General features: G+C 36.4%; 2 protein-coding genes and 1 long non-coding RNA gene across 3 annotated transcripts; all 3 read left to right on the top strand.

The window, feature by feature from the left end:
* Positions 1 to 1,089: 1,089 nt before the first annotated feature.
* On the top strand, positions 1,090 to 2,065 carry LOC142162262 (uncharacterized). Its single transcript, XM_075218594.1, has 3 exons — positions 1,090 to 1,433; positions 1,641 to 1,815; positions 2,003 to 2,065. Exons 1-3 carry the CDS (start codon positions 1,090 to 1,092, stop codon positions 2,063 to 2,065), a joined length of 582 nt encoding a protein of 193 aa, XP_075074695.1.
* A 5,020-nt stretch (positions 2,066 to 7,085) lies between these two features.
* Positions 7,086 to 10,262, top strand: LOC142162263 (uncharacterized). The gene is made up of 7 exons (XM_075218595.1): positions 7,086 to 7,269; positions 7,380 to 7,426; positions 7,526 to 7,675; positions 7,839 to 8,178; positions 8,827 to 8,972; positions 9,138 to 9,225; positions 9,385 to 10,262. Exons 1-7 carry the CDS (start codon positions 7,086 to 7,088, stop codon positions 10,260 to 10,262), a joined length of 1,833 nt encoding a protein of 610 aa, XP_075074696.1.
* A 3,483-nt stretch (positions 10,263 to 13,745) lies between these two features.
* On the top strand, positions 13,746 to 16,626 carry LOC142161838 (uncharacterized). Its single transcript, XR_012693509.1, has 2 exons — positions 13,746 to 15,929; positions 16,013 to 16,626. It is a non-coding gene; the product is annotated as an uncharacterized LOC142161838 (long non-coding RNA).
* The last annotated feature ends 4,093 nt before the right edge of the window (positions 16,627 to 20,719 follow it).

The raw sequence follows: 20,719 nt of genomic DNA on the forward strand, positions 1-20,719 counted from the left end.
ATCTTTATGTTAGATTATATTGGAAGAAACTTAGTTCAGTGTGTTTAAGGAATCCCGTTGTCTCTGATTCTTCCTTAAGATTCGTCTTCTTATCCTAATTGGATTATCTAAAGCACTATGACTATGTAATTTACAATTGAGTTGGTAAAGACATTCATAGTTATAGGACGGAATTATATGGTTTCAGTTTATACTTTATGCCAGGAGCGGATGTACCACTGTACTTATAGGTTTAATTGAACCCATAACTTTTGAAGCGGAGTATAAATCTGTGTAAGATTTCACTAAAATTGCAATAAATAGTAGATATGAACCCATAACTTTAAAAATATAATAGGTCTAATATTAAAAACTTTAAAGATTGAACCCATAGAGTTTAATTGGATCCAACTATGCAGTTATCCGACTAATTATTTGAGATAAATTTTGTAAAACTTAATCATATTTGATATAGTTTTGGAGTTTTATGTCTGGAATTCTGCATGTAATGCTTGAGCTTTGTATGTAGAATTTGGTTATCTTGTTGGAATCGAAGCTTCACAAATTTAAAAACTTAATGATTATATTAAGAAATGGAAAGCAAAGGAAGCTGAATTGTAAAGAAGATGACCGACACAAACGAGGTGAATGTCTTCTGTCCAAACAAAGCAGATGTATACGAGATTTGGATTTGGACTCTTTTCACAATTGGGCTCAAGGTATTTTTGGGATCAAAGTGCTTGCGCTGCTGATTTTTGATCTATATTTTATTGGGCCCAAATTCGTCTGAAGCCTCTTGGGCCTGCTATAGAAGAAGACAAGACAACGTGTGCAGATTTTTTGTTTCTTGTAGATAAATTATTCTTTCTGTTTCTATCCAATAAATTTGTTATAGAATAGCTAATAGTCATAGGCCAAGTGACATAGTTAGTTATTGAAAGATTCTTTTTATTTGTATATAAGGACAAGTTTTGTATAGATTTCATTATTAAAAAAATATACAGAAAACTCTCAACTACATCCTCATTCTCTTATTCTTCTAACATGGTATCAGAGCAGTAGTGCTCCATCCTTCTTCAATCCATTTTTTTAGTTATATTCTAATCAACCATGGGAGACCAAGTCGAGCTCCTTTCAGCATCTGTCACAGCAACCAGCTCTCCTCAAATGGCAACAACTGCTTCTGCACTTCTTGACTCCTCACATCCCTTTTACCTCCACCCTTCTGATTCACCTGGAATGCTTCTTGTTAACTCCCCTTTTGATGGAAGAGGATATGGGGGCTGGAGAAGGGGAATGCTCATAGCTTTGTCTGCTAAGAACAAAGTAGGACTCATTGATGGAACATTTCTTCAGCCCAAAATCTCTTCTGATGACTTCAAGTCTTGGACACGTTGTAATGACATGATCATTTCTTGGCTCTCTCTTTCCAAAGCAATAGCAGAGAGTGTTCTGTACACCAAGACCCCCAAGGAAATCTAGGATGAGCTTGAAGAAAGGTTTGGTCAGAGTAGTGGACCACAACTTTATCACCTACAAAAGGAGATCAGTGAGTCAACACAAGGAAATTTGGACATAGCAAGATACTATACTAAGCTGAACAGGCGGTAGGATGAATTGGACAGTTTGGATATATGGCAACACTGTACCCGTGACTGCAGTTATGGTGGTAAACTCAAAAACTACAAATCTCAACAGGATAACAGACTCATTCAGTTCCTTATGGGACTGAATGACACTTATGCAGCAACTAGAAGCAATCTACTTCTGCTATCTCCTTTGCCTTCACTGAATCATGCCTACTCCTTGCTTATCAAAGATGAGAAGCAAAGAGAAGTACAGATCTCTCATCATCCAGCTTAAAGTGCCTTTGTTGCAGCTCAACAGTCCTATGAAGGGCAAAAAGTCACACCTACTAAGAAGTTCAACATGGAAACAAAGAAGGGAACTCAGTTTTGCAACTATTGCAAGAAGCAAAATCATACCATTGAAAACTGTTATAGATTGATTGGTTTTCCCTCAGATTTTAAGTTTACCTAATCCAAAAGATTCAATGGAGCAAAGAGCAATGCAGCAGTTTCCATAGAAACTCAACCAAATAGTGCAGGAGACCAACCCATGACACAAGATCAGTTTCACAGCCTTTACCAGTTTCTTCAACAAGTGAAAGTTGATTCTCAAATTGAGCAGACATATGAGGAGACTGTGTCTGCTAATTGTGTTGGTATACCTCATTCCTCTTCCTCTTCCAAAACATATATCAATGTTTCTCTTCAATCTATTTCTTAGATTTTAGATTCAGGTGCTTCTGAGCACATGACTTCTGATTTGCAGCTTCTATTTAATGCCAAACTCCTTCCTAAGCCAGTCTATGTAAAGCTGCCTAATTCTGCTAAGGTGTTGGTTTATCAGGCAAGATCAATAGCTATTCTACCTGGCTTTACCCTATATCATGTTTTGTTTGTGCCATGTTTTAATTACAACTTATTGTCAGTACACAAGTTGTGTTTGCAATTTCATTCACTTATGATTTTCTCCTCTTTTGGTGCAACATTGCATGCCCCTTCACTGAAGAGGCCAGTGGTGCTTGGTAAAGTCACTAGAGGGATCTATGTCTTCAATTCAGTCCACTCAAGCCAAGTTGGTCCATCTAAGTTCCTCAAGCCTAGAGTAGTTATGTCTAATTTAATCAAGGCTTTTAGCCATTCTTTTTGTAATCAAAAGTCTAGTAGATCAGTTTCCAATTCTAGCACATGTTTAGCATCAATTTCTAAAGATGTAAGTTTATGGCATAATAGACTGGGACATATGCCCTTTTCTAATATGAAGTGCATCTCTTCTATTTCTTATTCTTCTTCTCCTTCTAATTTTTAGCCTTGTGATATTTGTGCTAAAGTTAGGCAAGTCAAATTATCTTTCCCCTCTAGTTCTATAACAACTAAATAGATTTTTGATCTTATTCATGTCGACACTTGGGGACCTTACAAAGCACATACTTATGATGGTTACAAATACTTTCTTACTATAGTGGATGATTATAGTAGAGACACATGGACATTTCTTCTCAAAACTAAGTCTAATGCTTTCACAATTCTCAAACAATTCTTAGCCATAACTGAGAGACAGTTTCACACCAAAGTAAAGGTTATAATATCGGATAATGCCCTTGAGTTGGGATCCAATCCAGTACCTCACAGTTCTTTGCTTCCCAAGGTATTCTTCATCAAACAACTTGTATTTCCTCTCCCTAACAAAATGGGGTTGTTGAGAGGAAGCATGAACATTTACTTGAAACCTGTAGGTCATTACCCTTTCAATCTAACCTTCCAGTCAAGTTTTGAGGGATTGCTTGTTGACGGCAACCTTTTTAATTAACAGATTTCCCTCTACGGTTCTAAAGATGAAGGCCCCTTATGAAGTCTTATTTGGTCAAACTCCTAACTATGGTATATTAAGAGCCTTTGGTTGCTTATGCTATGCGTCAACACTACCTACACACATATCCAAGCTAGATCCCAGATAAGTTAAGTATGTGTTTTTGGGGTATCCTTCTGGCAAGAAGGGATAAGCTACTTGATCTACAAACTCACAAGGTCTTTGTTTCAAGAGATGTTGTTTTCCATGAACACATCTTTCCCTTTACCTCTTTCAATCCCCTGTCACCTATATTTCCAGTCAAATTGTCTTCCCATTCCATTGACACTCCTGATCAAGCATTACCCGCACCTCCCTACTCTATACCTTCCCCATCTCTAACACCTAGACCTATTTCTTATATCATTGCCTCTTTACCACCATCCCCTATTTATTCTACTCCTTTACCCTTTACTTCTCCCATTTTTACTTCATCTACTTCAGCCTCTAACTCTCCCCCTTCCTTACTTTCCTCTTGCTCAATCTGATTCATCCTTATTTCCTACCACTCTACCTTCTCAACCTGCTCTCAGAAGATCCACCAGAGAACATCATTTACCCTCTTATTTGGATGATTACATCTGTAATTCAGTTGTTTTAACTAATTTGACTACCCACTGTTTTGCTTCCCCTATGTCCCCTTCTATCTTATCTTTTTCTGCCTACCAACCGAAATATCCTAAACACCATTTCCCATATTTCTGAACCTACCTCATTTTCCCAAGCCTCCCTTCATCCTGGTTGGCAGGAAGCCATGAACCAAGAACTTTCAGCTTTAGAGGCAAACAAAACTTGGGAGGTTGCGCAACTACCTAAGGATAGGAAAGCATTGCCCTGTAAGTGGGTTTACAAGGTGAAATACAAGCAGGATGGTTCACTAGAGAGGTTTAAAGCTCGGTTAGTCATCAGGGGTGACATACAAAGGGAAGGTATTGATTTCAATGAGACCTACTCCCTAGTTGTTAAGATGACAACCATCAGATGTTTATTGACAGTGGCAGTTAAGAAGTAGTGGGGTGTTTACCAATTGGACGTCAACAATGCTTTCCTCCATGGTGATTTATAGGAGGAAGTTTACATGATGTTTCCAGCTGGACTTACCCCTCCCACCCCTGCTCATGTTTGCAAACTGCACAAATCTCTCTATGGTTTGCACCAAGCCTCTAGGTAGTGGTATGCCAGACTTACTGCTGCTCTAAAGTTCAAAGGTTACTACTCACTCTTTTTCAGTAGGCAACACTACCATCATTGCTATCTATGCCGATGACATTTTACTTACAGGAGATGACCCTACAAAACTTAATTCTCTTAAGGTATTTCTAGACTCTAAGTTCAAAATCAAGGATTTAGGTCAAGCACATTATTTTTTGGGTATTGAAATCATCAGGGAAACACAAGGAATCATATTAACTCAAAGGAAATTTACCTTGGATCTTCTTTCTGAATTTGGCTGCTTGGACTCCAAACCAGCTTCTTCTCCTCTTGATCCTTATTACCACTTGCGTTTGAATGAAGGTGATCTTCTACCGGATCCTTTTATATATCGCAAACTTTTGGGCAAACTCAATTATCTAACTCACACCCATCCTAATTTGTCATTTGCTGTTTAGCACCTCAGTCAATTCATACAATCGCCTCGTCATCCTCATTTTGATGCTGCTTTACGTTGTTTACGTTACCTTCTTTTGGACCCTGGTTTAAGGCTTTTTCTCTCATCTAATCCCTCCTTCAAACTTGTTGCTTTTTGTGACTCCAATTGGGGCCGATGTCCGGACACTCGTATGTCTATTAGTGACTATTACATTTCCCTTGGTTCTTCTCCCATTTCTTGGAAGTCCAAGAAGCAATCTTTGGGGTCCCTTTCCTCCGCCGAGGCAGAGTACCGTTCTATGCGCCGAGTCGTCGCAGAACTCACATGGCTTCTCCGTCTTCTTGAAGACATTTCTCTTACTCCTTCTATTCCTGTACCTCTTCACTCTGACAGTCAGGCTGCTATCCATATTGCCAAAAATCCAGTCTTTCACGAACGCACCAAGCATGTCGACCTTGATTGTCACTTTGTCCGACAGCAATACCTTGCTGGTCTCATCTCTTTATCCTTTGTTCCATCCTCTTCTTAGATTGTCGATGTTTTCACAAAACGCCTTTCTGGTCCGATCCACAAGACTGTTTTGGGAAAGTTGGGGGTTGTTTCACATCCCTCCAACTTGAGGGGGGGGGGGTGTTGGAATCGAAGCTTCACAAATTTCAGAACTTAATGGTGATTCCATGAAGAATTGGAAAGCAAAGGAAGCTGAAATTGTGAAGAAGACGACCGACACAAACGAGGTGAATGTCTTCTGTCCAAACAAAGCAGATGTATAAGAGTTTTGGATATGGACTCTTTTCACAATTGGGATCAAGGTATTTTTGGGATCAATGTGCTTATGTTGCTGATTTTTGATCTATTTTTTATTGGGCCCAAGTTCGTCTGAATCCTCTTGGGCCTGCTATAGAAGAAGACAAGACAACGTGTGCAGATTTTTTGTTTCTTGTAGATAAATTATTCTTTCTGTTTCTATCCAATAAATTTGTTATAAAATAGCTAATAGTTATAGGCCAAGTGACATAGTTAGTTATTGAAAGATTCTTTTTATTTGTATATAAGGACAAGTTCTGTACAGATTTCATTATCAAAAAAATATACAGAAAATTCTCTCAATTACATCTTCATTCTCTTATTCTTATAACATGGTATCAGAGCAGTAGTGCTCGATCCTTCTTCAATCCATTTTTTTAGTTATATCCTAATCAACCATGGGAGACCAAGTCGAGCTCCCTTCAGCATCTGTCACAACAACCAGCTCTTCTCAGATGGCAACAACTGCTTCTGCACTTCTTGACTCCTCATATCCCTTTTACCTCCACCCTTCTAATTCACCTGGAATGCTTCTTGTTAACTCTCCTTTTGATGGAAGAGGATATGGGGGTTGGAGAAGGGGAATGCTCATAGCTTTGTCTGCTAAGAACAAAGTAGGACTCATTGATGGAACATTTCTTTAGCCCAAAATCTCTTTTGATGACTTCAAGTCTTGGACACATTGTTATGACATGTTCATTTCTTGGCTATTAAACTCTCTTTCCAAAGCAATAGTAGAGAGTGTTTTGTACACCAAGACCGCCAAGGAATTTTGGGATAATCTTGAAGAAAGATTTGGTCAGAGTAGTGGACCACAACTTTATCACCTATAAAAGGAGATCAGTGAGTCAACACAAGGAAATTTGGACATAGTAGGATACTATACTAAGCTGAAAAGGCTATGGGATGAATTGGACAGTCTGGATATATGCCAACACAGTACCTATGACTGCAGTTATGGTGGTAAACTTAAAAACTACAAATCTCAACAGGATAACAGACTCATTCAGTTCCTTATGGGACTGAATGATACTTATGCAGCAGCTAGAAGCAATCTACTTCTGCTATCTCCTTTGCCTTCACTGAATCATGCCCACTCCTTGCTTATCAGAGATAAGAAGCAAAGACAAGTACAGATTTCTCATCATCCAGCTGAAAGTGCCGTTGTTGCAGCTCAACAGTCCTATGGAGGGCAGAAAGTCACACCTGCTAAGAATTTCAACATGGAAACAACAATGCAGCAGTTTCCATGGAAATATCATATACTCAACCAAATAGTGCAGGAGACCAACCTATGACACAAGATCAGTTTCACAGCCTTTACCAGTTGCTTCAACAAGTGAAAGTTGGTTCTCAAATTGAGCAGACATATGAGGAGACAGTGTCTGCTAATTGTGCTGGTATACCTCATTCCTCTTCCTCATCCAAAACATATATAAGTGTTTCTCTTCAATCTATTTCTTGGATTTTAGATTCAGGTGCTTCTGAGCACATGACTTCTGATTTGGAGCTTCTATTTAATATCAAACTCCTTCCTAAGACATTCTAGGTAAAGCTGCCTAATTCTGCTAAGGTGTTGGTTTATCAGGCAGGATCAATAGCTATTCTACCTGGCTTTACCCTTTATCATGTTATGTTTGTGCCATGTTTTCATTACAACTAATTGTCGTACACAAGTTGTGTTTGAAATTTCATTCACTTATGATTTTCTCCTCTTTTGGTGCAACATTGCAGGCCCCTTCACTGAAGAGGCCAGTGGTGCTTGGTAAAGTCACTAGAGGGATCTATGTCTTCAATTCAGTCCACTCAAGCCAAGTTGGTCCAACCAAATTTCTCAAGCCTAGAGTAGTTATGTCTAATTTAATCAAGGCTTTTAGCCATTCTGTTTGTAGTCAAAAGTCTAGTAGAGCAGTTTCCAATTCTAGCACATGTTTAGCATCCTTCTAAAGATGTAAGTTTATGGCATAATAGACTGGGACATATGCCCTTTTCTAATATGAAATGCATCTCTTCTATTTCTTATTCTTCTTCTCCTTCTAATTTTTAGCCTTGTAATATTTGTGCTAAAGTTAAGCAAGTCAAATTATCTTTTCCCTCTAGTTCTATAACAACTAAACAAATTTTTGATCTTATTCATGTCGACACTTGGGGACCTTACAAAATACATGCTTATGATGGTTACAAATACTTTCTTACTATAGTGGATGATTATAGTAGAGGCACATGGACATTTCTTCTCAAAACTAAGTCTAATGCTTTCACAATGCTCAAACAATTCTTAGCCATAACTGAGAGACAGTTTCACACCAAAGTAAAGGTTATAAGATCAGATAATGCCCTTGAGTTGGGATCCAATCCCAGTACCTCACAGTTCTTTGATTCCCAAGGTATTCTTCATCAAAAAACTTGTGTTTCCTCTCCCCAACAAAATGGGGTTGTTGAGAGGAAGCATGGACATTTACTTGAAACCTGCAGGGCATTACTCTTCCAATCTAACCTTCAAGTCAAGTTTTGGGGGATTGCTTGTTGACAACAACCTTTTCAATTAACAGATTTCCCTCTACAGTTCTAAAGATGAAGACCCCGTATGAAGTCTAATTTGGTCAACCTCCTGACTATGGTACATTAAGAGCCTTTGGTTGCTTATGCTATGCTTCAATACTACCTACACACAGATCCAAGCTAGATCCCAGATCAGTTAAGTGTGTGTGTTTTGGGGTATCCTTCTAGCAAGAAGGGATATAAGCTACTTGATCTACAAACTCATAAGGTCTTTGTTTCAAGGGATGTTGTTTTCCATGAACACATCTTTCCCTATACCTCTATCAAGCCCATGTCACCTATATTTCCAGTCAAATTGTCTTCCCATTCCATTGACACTCTTGATCAAGTACCACCTGCACCTCCCTGCTCTATACCTTCCCCATCTCTAACACCTAGACCTATTTCTTTTAGCATTGCCTCTTTACCACCACCCCCTTTTAATTCTACTTATTTACCCTTTACTTCTCCCATTTCTACTTCACTTACTTCAGCCTCTGACTCTCCCCCTTCCCTACTTCCTCCTGCTCAATCTGATTCATCCCTATTTCCCACCACTCTACCTTCTCAACCTGCTCTCAGAAGATCCACCAGAGAACATTATTTACCATCTTATTTGGATGACTATATCTGCAATTCAGTTATTTTAACTAATCTGACTACCCACTGTTTTGCTTCCCCTATGTCCCCTTCTATCTTATCTTTTTCTGCCCTATCTTCCACTTACCAAAATATCCTAACCACCATTTTCCATATTTTTGAACCTACCTCATTTTCCCAAGCTTCCTTTCATCCTGGTTGGCAGGAAGCCATGAACCAAGAACTTGCACCTTTAGAGGCAAACAAAACTTGGGAGATTGTGCAACTACCTAAGGACAGGAAAGCATTGCCCTGTAAGTGGGTTTACAAGGTGAAATACAAGTAGGATGGTTTAGTAGAGAGGTTTAAAGCTCGGTTAGTCATCAGGGGTGACATGCAAAGGGAAGAGATTGATTTCAATGAGACCTACTCCCCAGTTGTTAAAATGATAACCATCATATGTTTATTGACAGTGGCAGTTAAGAAGCAGTGGGGTGTTTACCAATTGGACGTCAATAATGTTTTCCTCCTTAGTGATTTACAAGAGGAAGTTTACATGAAGTTTCCAGCTGGACTTACCCCTCCCACCCCTGCTCATGTTTGCAAACTGCGCAAATCTTTCTATGGTTTGCTCCAAGCCTCTAGGCAGTGGTATGCCAGGCTTACTACTACTCTTAATTTCAAAGGTTACTCTCATTCGCTCAACGATTACTCACACCTTTTCATGAAATTAGCAGGCAACACTACCATCATTGCTGTCTATGTCGATGACATTTTACTTACAAGAGATGACCCTACAGAACTTAATTCTCTTAACGTGTTTCTAGACTCTGAGTTCAAAATCAAGGATTTAGGTCAAGCACATTATTTGTTGGGTATTGAAATCATCAGGGAAACACAAGGAATCATATTAACTCAAAGGAAATTTACCTTGGATCTTCTTTCTGAATTTGGTTGCTTGGACTCCAAACCAACTTCTTCTCCTGTTGATCCTTGTTTCCACTTGCGTTTGAATAAAGGTGATCTTCTACCAGATCCTTTCATCTATCGCAAACTTTTGGGCAAACTCAATTATCTAACTCACACCCGTCCTGATTTGTCATTTGCTGTGCAACACCTCAGTCAATTCATGCAATCGCCTCGTCGTCCTCATTTTGATGCTGCTTTACGTTGTTTACGTTACTTTCTTTTGGACCCTGGTTTAGGGCTTTTTCTCTCATCTAATCCCTCATTAAAGCTTGTTGCATTTTGTGACTCCGATTGGGGCCGATGTCCGGACACTCGCAGGTCTATCAGTGGCTATTACATTTCCTTTGGTTCTTCTCCCATTTCTTGGAAGTTCAAGAAGTAATCTTTAGTATCCCTTTCCTCCGCCGAGGTAGAGTACCGTTCTATGCACTGAGTCGTCGCAGAACTCACATGGCTTCTCCGTCTTCTTGAAGACCTTTCTCTTACTCCTTCTATTCCTGTACCTATTCACTCTGACAGTCAGGCCGCTATCCACATCGCCAAAAATCCAGTCTTTCACGAACGCACCAAGCATGTCGTCCTTGATTGTCACTTTGTCCGACAGCAATACCTTGCTGGTCTCATCTCTTTATCCTTTGTTCCCTTCTCTCATATTGCCGATGTTTTCACAAAACCCCTTTCTGGTCCGATCCACAAGACTGTTTTGGGCAAGTTGGGGGTTGTTTCACATCCCTCCAACTTGAGGGGAGGGGGTGGTGTTGGAATCGAAGCTTCACAATTTTCATAACTTAATAGTGATTCCATGAAAAATTGGAAAGCAAAGGAAGCTAAGATTGTGAAGAAGACGACCGACACAAACGAGGTGAATGTCTTCTGTCCAAACAAAGCAGATGTATAAGAGATTTGGATTTGGACTCTTTTCACAATTGGGCTCAAAGTGGTTTTAGGATCAAAGTGCTTGTGCTGTTGATTTTTGATCTATTTTTTATTGGGCCCAAATTCGTCTGAAGCCTCTTGGGCCTGCTATAGAAGAAGACAAGACAACGTGGTTAAAATAGCACGGTATAGCCAATTTTCGGAATGGTCATTCAAAAATAGCCACCGTTTACGAAGTCAATGAAAAATAGCCACTATTTTGTTGCAATAAAGACCGGTCCCGCATAATATACGTGAGTTCGGTGCATCTGTGTACGAACTCTAGCATATTATGCTGGACCGATATACTTTGCTGATTCCTGTATAATATACGGGAGACTGGAGCACCGGTGCTCCAAACTCCAGTATATTATACTGGACATTTATACTTGCTGGAACTCCAGTATATTATGCTGGAGTTCTAGTGTACTTATGCTGGAACTCCAACATATTATGCTGGAGTTCCAGCATAGTTATCCTGGAACTCTCCGTATAATATGCTGGAGTTCAAGCATATTTATGCTGGAACTCCAGTATAATATACAAGCGTATTTTTCGGGTTTTGAACAGTATTTTCGCTCAGATTTATCTTTACATGAAAAATGGCTAAATTTCGATTACTTTTGAAATTGGGCTATTTTTGAATGACCAGATGTAAATCTGGCTATTTTTAAATTTCTCCCGACAACGTGTGCAAATTTTTTTGTTTCTCGTAGATAAATTATTCTTTCTGTTTCTATCCAATAAATTTGTTATAGAATAGCTAATAGTCATAGGCCAAGTAGCATAGTTAGTTATTGAAAGATTCTTTTTATTTGTATACAAGGACAAGTTTTGTACAGATTTCATTATAAAAAAAATATACAAAAAATTCTCTCAATTACATCTGCATTCTCTTATCTAAAAATCTAGTGAAAATTAGTATCATAAATTAAATTACGATTTTTTCTAATCTAGTATAATTCATTTCCTGTTTAATTCTTTAACGTCTTTAGCGCAAACAATTAGGGCAATCTTTCATCGATTTTTCTAGTGTATCTTATCTTTTATATCAACAAACACTTAATTAAGCGAATATGATTGCCGATGTAGTATTTTTATTGGATTTGCATTATTATAATACGAGAGGAGATCTTAATTTGCGGGCATAAGTACTTCAAGTTATTGAAAACAAATAACACGACATATTTGTTCATACTTAAATAAAAAAAAAGAATCTATCCGCAAAAGTCAAAGTTTAATTATAATATCAGATAAAAAGGGAATTAGAGACTTAGAGCCCGTTTGGCTTAGCTGACGTAGAGTGGCTGATAAACATTAGGTGCTGAAAAACACTTTTAAGTACTGAAGTTGATTTAAAAAATAAGCAGTTACATGTTTGGATAAAAGTACTGAAATTAATAATAAGCAGCTGAAGAACTGGTTATACGAAGAGTTTTGTTTTAAAAAGAAGTACTTTAGAGATAGAATAGTAAATATTTTGGTCAAATCCAAAGTACTTATAAGCTGAAATTTGATAAGTTGGGGGAGATAAACTTATGACTTTTGGCTTATTTTTGGTTTATAAGCATTTAACTTATAAGCACTTTTAATTTTATCAAACGTGTAAAGAAGCCAAAAGTGCTTATAAGCCAGTTTGACCAGCTTATAAGCTTAGCCAAACACCCTCTTAATTTGGAAGACTAAAACATTTATTGTCTAACAAATAAATCGTGTATCTATCCACAAAAGTGAAAGTTTAATTATAATATCAGATAAAAAGGAAATTAGAGACTTAATTTGGAAGACTAATAGCCTGTTTGGCCAAGCTTTTTTTTGGGCCAAAAGTGCTTTTTTTGGCCAAAAATTGAGGTATTTGGCCTTTTTGGCCAAGTATTTGGAAGGAAAAAAGTGTTTTTGAGGAGAAACAGAAACAATTTTGGAGAAGCAGAAAAAATTAGCTTCTCTCCCAAACACTTTTCTGAGAAGCACTTTTGAGAAAAATACACTTAGAAACAGTTTTCAAAAGCTTGACCAAACACTAATTGCTACTCAAAAATGCTTTTCAAATTGCTGCTTCTCACCAAAAATACTTTTTAAAAAAGTACTTTTGTGAAAAACACTTCTCAAAATAAGCTGATTTTAAAAGTTTTGCCAAACGGGCTATAAAGCATTTATTGTCTAACAAATAAATCGTGTGTCATCCTCAAATTACATGCTTGAATAACTGATGAACGAAGAAAATTAAATGGGAGAAGATCCTATCATGCTTTCATTACTCTTGCAATAAATCAAAACAAGGAAAATATATAATCAAATTTTTACATTTTCCCCGAAAAATACAAAAAAGGAAAAAGAAGAAAGTGCAAAATCAAGAAATAAAAAATAACTGACGTGGGTGAGTTATCCCACGTCTCAAATAGAAAAAACAGATCCTAACTGCTTAAATTGCCAAACATGCAAAAATAACAAAAATAACCCCTTCCAAGTCACGTGACTCTCTCTCCATAATTTGCTCTAATTTCTCACGACACCCACAAATTCACGTGACCACTTAAAAAATATAGTAAATGAAAAAAGGGAAAAGAAGACTATAATTACTAAGGAACATAAGGTGATTTTTCATTTGTCCAAATTTCGATAATTCCTTGTGTTTGTGTAGCACCTAAGGCGTAATCTGAAGGGTAGTGAAATGATAGAAAATCATGTAAGGCTTAAGTCCAAATTCTAATTGAAAAAAGTAAGGTGATTTTTTATTTATTTAAATTTGATAAATAATATTATCAAACACTTAATAAGAGCTAAAGCAGATATCAAATCGAATTTTCGTGGAGATTCTAAGCCGATTCAAAATATGCCACCATTATTTAAAAAGAAAATTTCCTTGTCAAAAAATAAAGTAAGTATGGCAAAATTTTTGAAAAAAAAAAAAAAGTCGAATACATTTAAAATGTAGGCACATCCCCACGATGGCATTAAATTAATTAATACGGAGCATGGCCTAAAATATAAAGAGCATTCAGACTCCAACTAACCCTCTCTCTTCACCTATATATCACGACCATTATATACCGCTAACCCTATAATTCTTTCTCCCACTGCAAATTAAACTCCTATTTCTCTCTCTTACTTTCTCTCTCAACATATATATACAGAAGACCAGTATATCTATACATGTATTCTATGGACAATATGGCTGTAAAACAGATATCTTATGGGGCAGTAAACATGTTCAGAACAGAAACAGGGTACACTGATTTAGAAAAGAGGCAACTTTTCTTGAGAAGCTACCAATTCAGCAGGAAGCAGAGTGTTACTGAGAAGATGAAAAATTCATTCTTTAGAGTGAAAAGGGTGATATGGGTAAAGCTCAAATCAGCAAGAAAAATCAGAAAATTGGTTTGGTTGAGGCTCAAATATGGTATCTTTGGCTATAGAAGAAGAAGGGTTTTTCGCCGACTTCACAATTCCAGTTATAATTGTTATACTACTGGGTGTTCATCTTCTTGTTTCTGGTAGGATAAACTTTTTTTTAATATTTATTTTTAGTGTTCTTTTGGTTTATTTGGGATTTAAGTAGTAGTAAATTGGGTGTGTTTAGACTTTAGTACTGAAGGAGAAAAAATAAATGGAAGTTCTCTGCTGATTTTGTTTTCTCCAGTTAATTACTTTCTACGTATGTATACATATATTTCATTAGTCTAGTCAAAGTGATGGTATCTCAGCTCTATTTTGATGTTTTTTTTCTGTTCTAGACAACTTTTTTGGATACTGATTCTAGTAATAAATTCAGAGTTTTATTCAGATTGGAGACTCAAGAAGTGAATAATTTTGTCTTTGGTGTGTTAGAATAATATGAGGAGTCAATGAGTAGATTTAATTCTTGTGTAAATCTATTGTTCTCCACACTCCAAATAATCCTCCCCAACCCACAAAATCCCCAAAGTCATATCTCACATTCCCATTACTCTATCCAGAATGCACCGCCATATGCTCTACCTCCTCAAGACCAGCAATGGCTTGCACCACCTCCATAAGCATATCAATCACTTACCGGCAAGAGGTTCCAACCGAGGCCAGAGGACAAATGAAAAGGCAGCAGCAAAGAGAAAAGTCTTCCACTCCTATTGGAGAATCATATGCCAGTTTATTCCAAAAGTTGAGTCGATTGGACATGTTGAAGCCGATTTATTTAAAATGTCGAACCCCTTCCAAAGAACCTTGATTATTTTCTGAGATGCGCGTATTGTCCTGATGTCTAAATAGAGCAGTGTTGACATTTGAAAAGAATAGTCCAGAAGCTTATTGATGCAGGTGACATTATCGTGCAAAATCCAGATGCAACAGATACTAGCCAAAAGCCATTACTTGTTCATGATGAGACGTATAAGGTGCGCATGATTTGTGTTGAAAATGGATACGAGAGCTCTTCCAAGTTCCTTGGCAAGCCATTTGCCGCGAAGTCGATCTTAAGAACGAGTTGGTAAAATGACCCAAAAGCCATTTGCTTAGGTAAATGTGATTGAGACCTATAAAGGTCCTAGTAGTGTCGATGTGCAACTCAATGGCTAAGATGTCGAGCTTGGTAATTGGAAAGACAATCATTTCTTGGCTAGTCAGGAAGGAGTCTTGGTAGTTCATTTTGTTGTCATTTATGTTATCGGAGTTATTTCAAGGTTGTAATTCGGATATTGTCTTGTGACTCAAACCCTTCTATCCTTTTTTTTGCCTAGTTCATTTAGTCTTATTAACTCGCTTAGTGCCATTCGGTTGTTCTAGGATTGTAACCCAGGTTTTTATTTTATTTGTTTTATTGTTCAAACCCTTTTACCATCTATTTAATTCAACCTCATGTTATTTTAGCCGTTTTTGTTTAGTTTTCTTTTCTTTTATAGTTCTTTTCATGTTGATTCAAGTGACATGACATCCATGTGAATTTTTAGCTTGATCTTAGAATTTAGTCTAATTATGGAACAATGAAACAACTTTTGACGATGATAAAGGCATTTGAGGAAATAAGTAAAGGATCAGACATTTTGAGATTATTTTAAAGCCTGAATTAAGTGAAATTGAGCCAGATAGTTTGGGAAGTTGAGGACGACAAGAACATGTGACAATCATGCTAAATGACTTTTACCATGACACAATCCACCAGGTCAGACAATCACTTGCTCATTTTCCCTTGTGCTGTATTTTTACTCGTGCCCTAACAGATTCTATGTTCTACAATGGATGCAGTTCACTCCTACATATCATGATTATGTTCTTTATTATCACGGTGATGGTGAAGAGGAAGGGGGGGGGGGGGGTGCAACTAAGTACAGGGCAAGGACATTCGTCCCAATTGGCCCAGAGATGGATACTGTCAGGAAATGTAAGTACATATTTGGAAACAAACAGGAAGATGTACAATTATCTAATATCTCTCCCTCTGCTAATAACAACAATCCACAAAATCCTGGTGTAGGACACCAAGTAGGGAAATCCGAAGCAATGAATTGCTCGCTGCTTATGGACGCATCAAGTAATGTTTCAGCGCCTTATGACCTATCATTGATAGATGTGGACATTTCAAATTATCCGTCTAAGGTACCTGCAGCCAATTCTGGGACAAGGTGACAATGACGTTGGATTTTCATTCATGTGTCAATTTTTCTTTTTTTCTTTAGTTTTTGTTGGGAATTAGATGTGCACTAGCGTCTAACGTGATCCAGATTGTGTTGCTATGGAGCTCAGAGTTGTAACTTAGTTTGTAAATGTAGGCAAAGCTAGTTTTCAGCCATTTCTTTTTGATTGTTTGATCCTATTTCCATATTTTGTGTAATTAGAGAAAACCTCTATTATGTTTGTCACCCCCTCTTTTTAACCTTAACCCCTTTAAAAGAAGATACGGTAATTTTTAAAAGCTCAAAAGGGTTTTCAATTTTAATGTGAAAAAGATTGTATTTCGAAAGAATTCCCAGAGTCGCCACTTGACATAGAAATTTGATGTACCAAGTCACCGTTTGAAAATAATTTTTCTTTCAAAATACATTTGACTCCAAAACTGATTTGCACCAAAAACTTTGACTCGCGAGAAAGTATTAGGCATTCTCGAAGTCTTGTGAAAGTCATAGTTGCATACATGATTTAGTTGGCTTTTAAGAATACTCAAATTAAGGTAAAACACACACAAAAAGAACATAAACATAAAACAGGTTCGAGGTTGTCCCTACCTAAATAAAGGAAAATAAAAAGAAAAGAAAATTAAAGTCCTAAACTATGCTTCCTGAACGTTCCCGTCTTCATTTACACGTACTTCGGCATTTTCGGGATAATAATATTTACAAGCTTCTCGGGGCATTTCCCGAATAAAACAATAAACTAAGGGACAACCTCTAACCTCAAAAGAAATATAAAATCCTAAAGTTTGCCTACCCAAGTATTATCGATCCTAGCTTGCTCCTATCGGTTCTAAGCAAATAAAATATAACAATAAAATAAAGTGGTAAAATATTTAAACTTCAATTTCTCCTAGTTTTGGTTAAGACTTGTATCACGCAGCACAATCATAACTCAACTAATGGCCATTCCAGTTTTTACCAGTATGTATGACGAGCCATATTTAATTAGAATTTTTACCTCATATAGCAAAGGTTAACACCTTATTTATTTTAAATAAATACCATTTAAAAAGAATTATATTCTATAGATACCTTTTAAGGTTTATAGCAAAATATTTAATTTTGGTTACCTCCTAGTCTTAAGCTACTAAATACGCTATTCAGTTATACTATTTTCTTTCTCTCTCTACTTTGATACATCCCATTCTCTTCCCCCATCCCATTAAAATTTCCGCTCTCCTCCTCCTTCTAACGGCAGCTTCTCAACTGAAAAATCCAGCAACCAGCAGCACAACAACAACAAACCCTAACCTGAAGACCCAATCATGCCGAAGCAAATCCACGAAATCGTTGGTGATTATCTCGCTGTATTCCGTCGCTGAAGACCCAATCTCACCAACTTTACAATGCTTGACTTCATCACACATTTATCTTTCATTGATGCCTGGATTTCATTCCATGCAGTTAACTAGACAAGAAACCAATTAAGTTTCGATTTAATATTCTGTAAGTTCCGGTTCAACTAGCGTTCTGCAAGATCTTTGAAGATGGAAGGACTATTTGGCTACAAGGCGGAAATTAGGGTTTGTTCTTGAGCAAAGACGACGGAGTTTTGGAGCTGAGCAACTTGATTTTCTGTTAATATATTTCAATGTATTTTCAACGTATCACACTGTATTTTCATGTATTTCATTGTATTCATTGTCTTTTTTTCCATTATAATTCAATGTATCTCGCTGTATTCCGTGTATTTCATTGTATTCATTATCTTTTTATTTTTTATTTTTCAATGTATCCCGTTGTATTCTATGTATTTTATTGTATTCACTATCTCGCTATATGCCATGAATGTATTCATATGTTTTTTTAATTAATATAATTTACGTATTCAAATGTATTATATAATTTCTCTGAAGATTGCTATATTTTTGGGGTATTTTTCAGTTGAGAATCTTTTTTATAACCGGAAATACAAATTTTGTGTGTTATAATTGAGTTTGTTGAGTTATATTAGAAGTCTATTATGTTAATTGATACACTTTCCGTTTAAAAACAGTGTAATCCCCTGTTTCACACCGTGAATACAGTCGAATACAGTAATCTGTTCAGCTGTAATCCCATGTTTGACGCGATGAATACAGTCGAATACACTCGAATACAACAACTGATTAGTTGAACTTCCCTGATTCACGCCTATTTTTGCTAATGTATTCATGAATACAATAGCTTAAATGCATCAAATACATCTTATAACCACAGAAAATGTATCTATAATCCGTAATATAGCAAATGGTATCTATAGATGACTAATTACTACTAAAAGATAGTGCTTTATGAAAATTTCCCCTTAAATTTAACTTAATCCAATAACTTCTCGGTCTATTTAATTAATATGGCCCAAGACCCCACATCATTCTTATATGAAATTTTTACCTCCTATAGCAAAGGTCACCTTATTTATTTTAATTAAATATCATTTAAAAAAATTATATTCTATAGATATTTTTTAAGGTTTATAGCAAAATATTTACTTTTGGTTATCTCCTAGCCCTAAGTCACTAAATACGCTAATCAGTTATACTATTTTCTTTCTCTCTCTACTTTGATACATCCCATTCTCTTCCCCCATCCCATTAAAATTTCCGATATCCTCCTCCTTCCACCGGATTTGTGCAAAGCCCACTTCAGAAATTGCTCCGGCTCCCCGCATCTGGTTAAGAGAAACCCAGTTCAGAAACCTCTTTGTCTAAAGTTTCTGATCCTAAAATTTCTCTTCTTTAAGCTTTGATTTTGATAGTCACAACATATGGGGCTTATCCTGCTATTCACCGCAAGTTCCCTAAGATTTTATTGCAATTTGGTGGTTTTAGAAATTTGAAGCCTGTGGTGTGATTGGCCTTTGAGAATTTTGGTGGGTTACATCTTTGGTTTTGGTTGGATTCATGAATCAAGACAAGAATAATAGGTTTCGACTTTTTCTATGTTTTGGATTCTTCTAGGACCTTCGTCTGTGGTGGTAGTTTCAGCAAATACAGCGATGTCCTTATCAAAGTCAAACAGAGTGTACAGAATCTTCAAATACAGCGAGATACATTCAAATTACTTATGGAATCATGGTCGGAATCCGATGGGTCGTCGGAAAATTATCGACTAAAATAGGTCGTCTAAAATTTGGGGTTGAGCAATTTGAAGATTTGTTACCTTTTTTAAGAGCATTTCAATGTATCTCGCTGTATTTCTATGTATTTCATTGTATTCACTATCTTTTTTTCATTGTAATTCAATGTATCTCGTTGTATTCCATGTATTTCATTGTATTCAGTGTCTTTTTTTCTCATTGTATTTCAATGTATCCCTCTGTATTCTATCTATTTCATTGTATTTTGCGGTTGAGAATCTTTTTTATAACTGAAAAATACAAAATTTATGTGTTATAATTGAGTTTGTTGAGTTATATTAGGAGTCTATTATGTTAATTGATTCACTTTCCGTTTTAAAAATAGTGTAATCCCCTATTTCACGCCGTGAATACAGTCGAATACAATAATCTGTCCAACTGTAATCCCATGTTTCACTCCATGAATACAGCCGAATACACTCAAATACAACAACTGATTAGCTGAACTTCCCTGATTCACGCCTATTTTTGCTACTGTATTCATGAATACAATAACTTAAATGTATCAAATACATCTTATAACCACAGAAAAGGTATCTATATTCCGTAATATAGCAAATTGTATTTATAGATGGCTAATGTAAGCATGTGATTTTTGCCCTATATGAGAATTACTCCCAAAAAATTCAAAAAATAAAACAATTTTTTGATTGTTTGCAATTGTTGTGAATTTTGTGTTATTTTTCTTGTATTGTTTGCATTTGTCTGTGCATGTTTATTTGCTAAATTAATAATAATAAAAAAATACAAAAATATGTCGCATTTGCATTTAGGATTTAGGTTTGCAATTATGAGTAATTAAGTTTGTTTTACAAGAATGAAAATTACAGAAATAAACATCTTTTGCATTTTTAGCATTTAATGTCCAAATTGTGTGATTTTATTTTATTGATGATTAATTTTGGGTGATAATTACTATTAGAAGTTAATTAGTATTTTAAGATAATTTTCGTTTTTATAATTTAATTTCATACATTTTAGTTTTATCAAAAAGTAAAAGAAAAAAGAACAAAAAATAGACGAAAATCGGATTGGGCCTCTTCTTCAATTTTAAACCACAGGCCCAAAGATACCCAACCTTCCCCTACGACCCGGTCCATTTCGACCCGGGTCGACCCAGTCCATAACCCCAAAGACCCAACACCCCTATCTCCCTATCTTTCA

Source organism: Nicotiana tabacum, chromosome 7, assembly GCF_000715075.1.
Source record: "Nicotiana tabacum cultivar K326 chromosome 7, ASM71507v2, whole genome shotgun sequence".
Lineage (NCBI taxonomy): Eukaryota > Viridiplantae > Streptophyta > Magnoliopsida > Solanales > Solanaceae > Nicotiana > Nicotiana tabacum.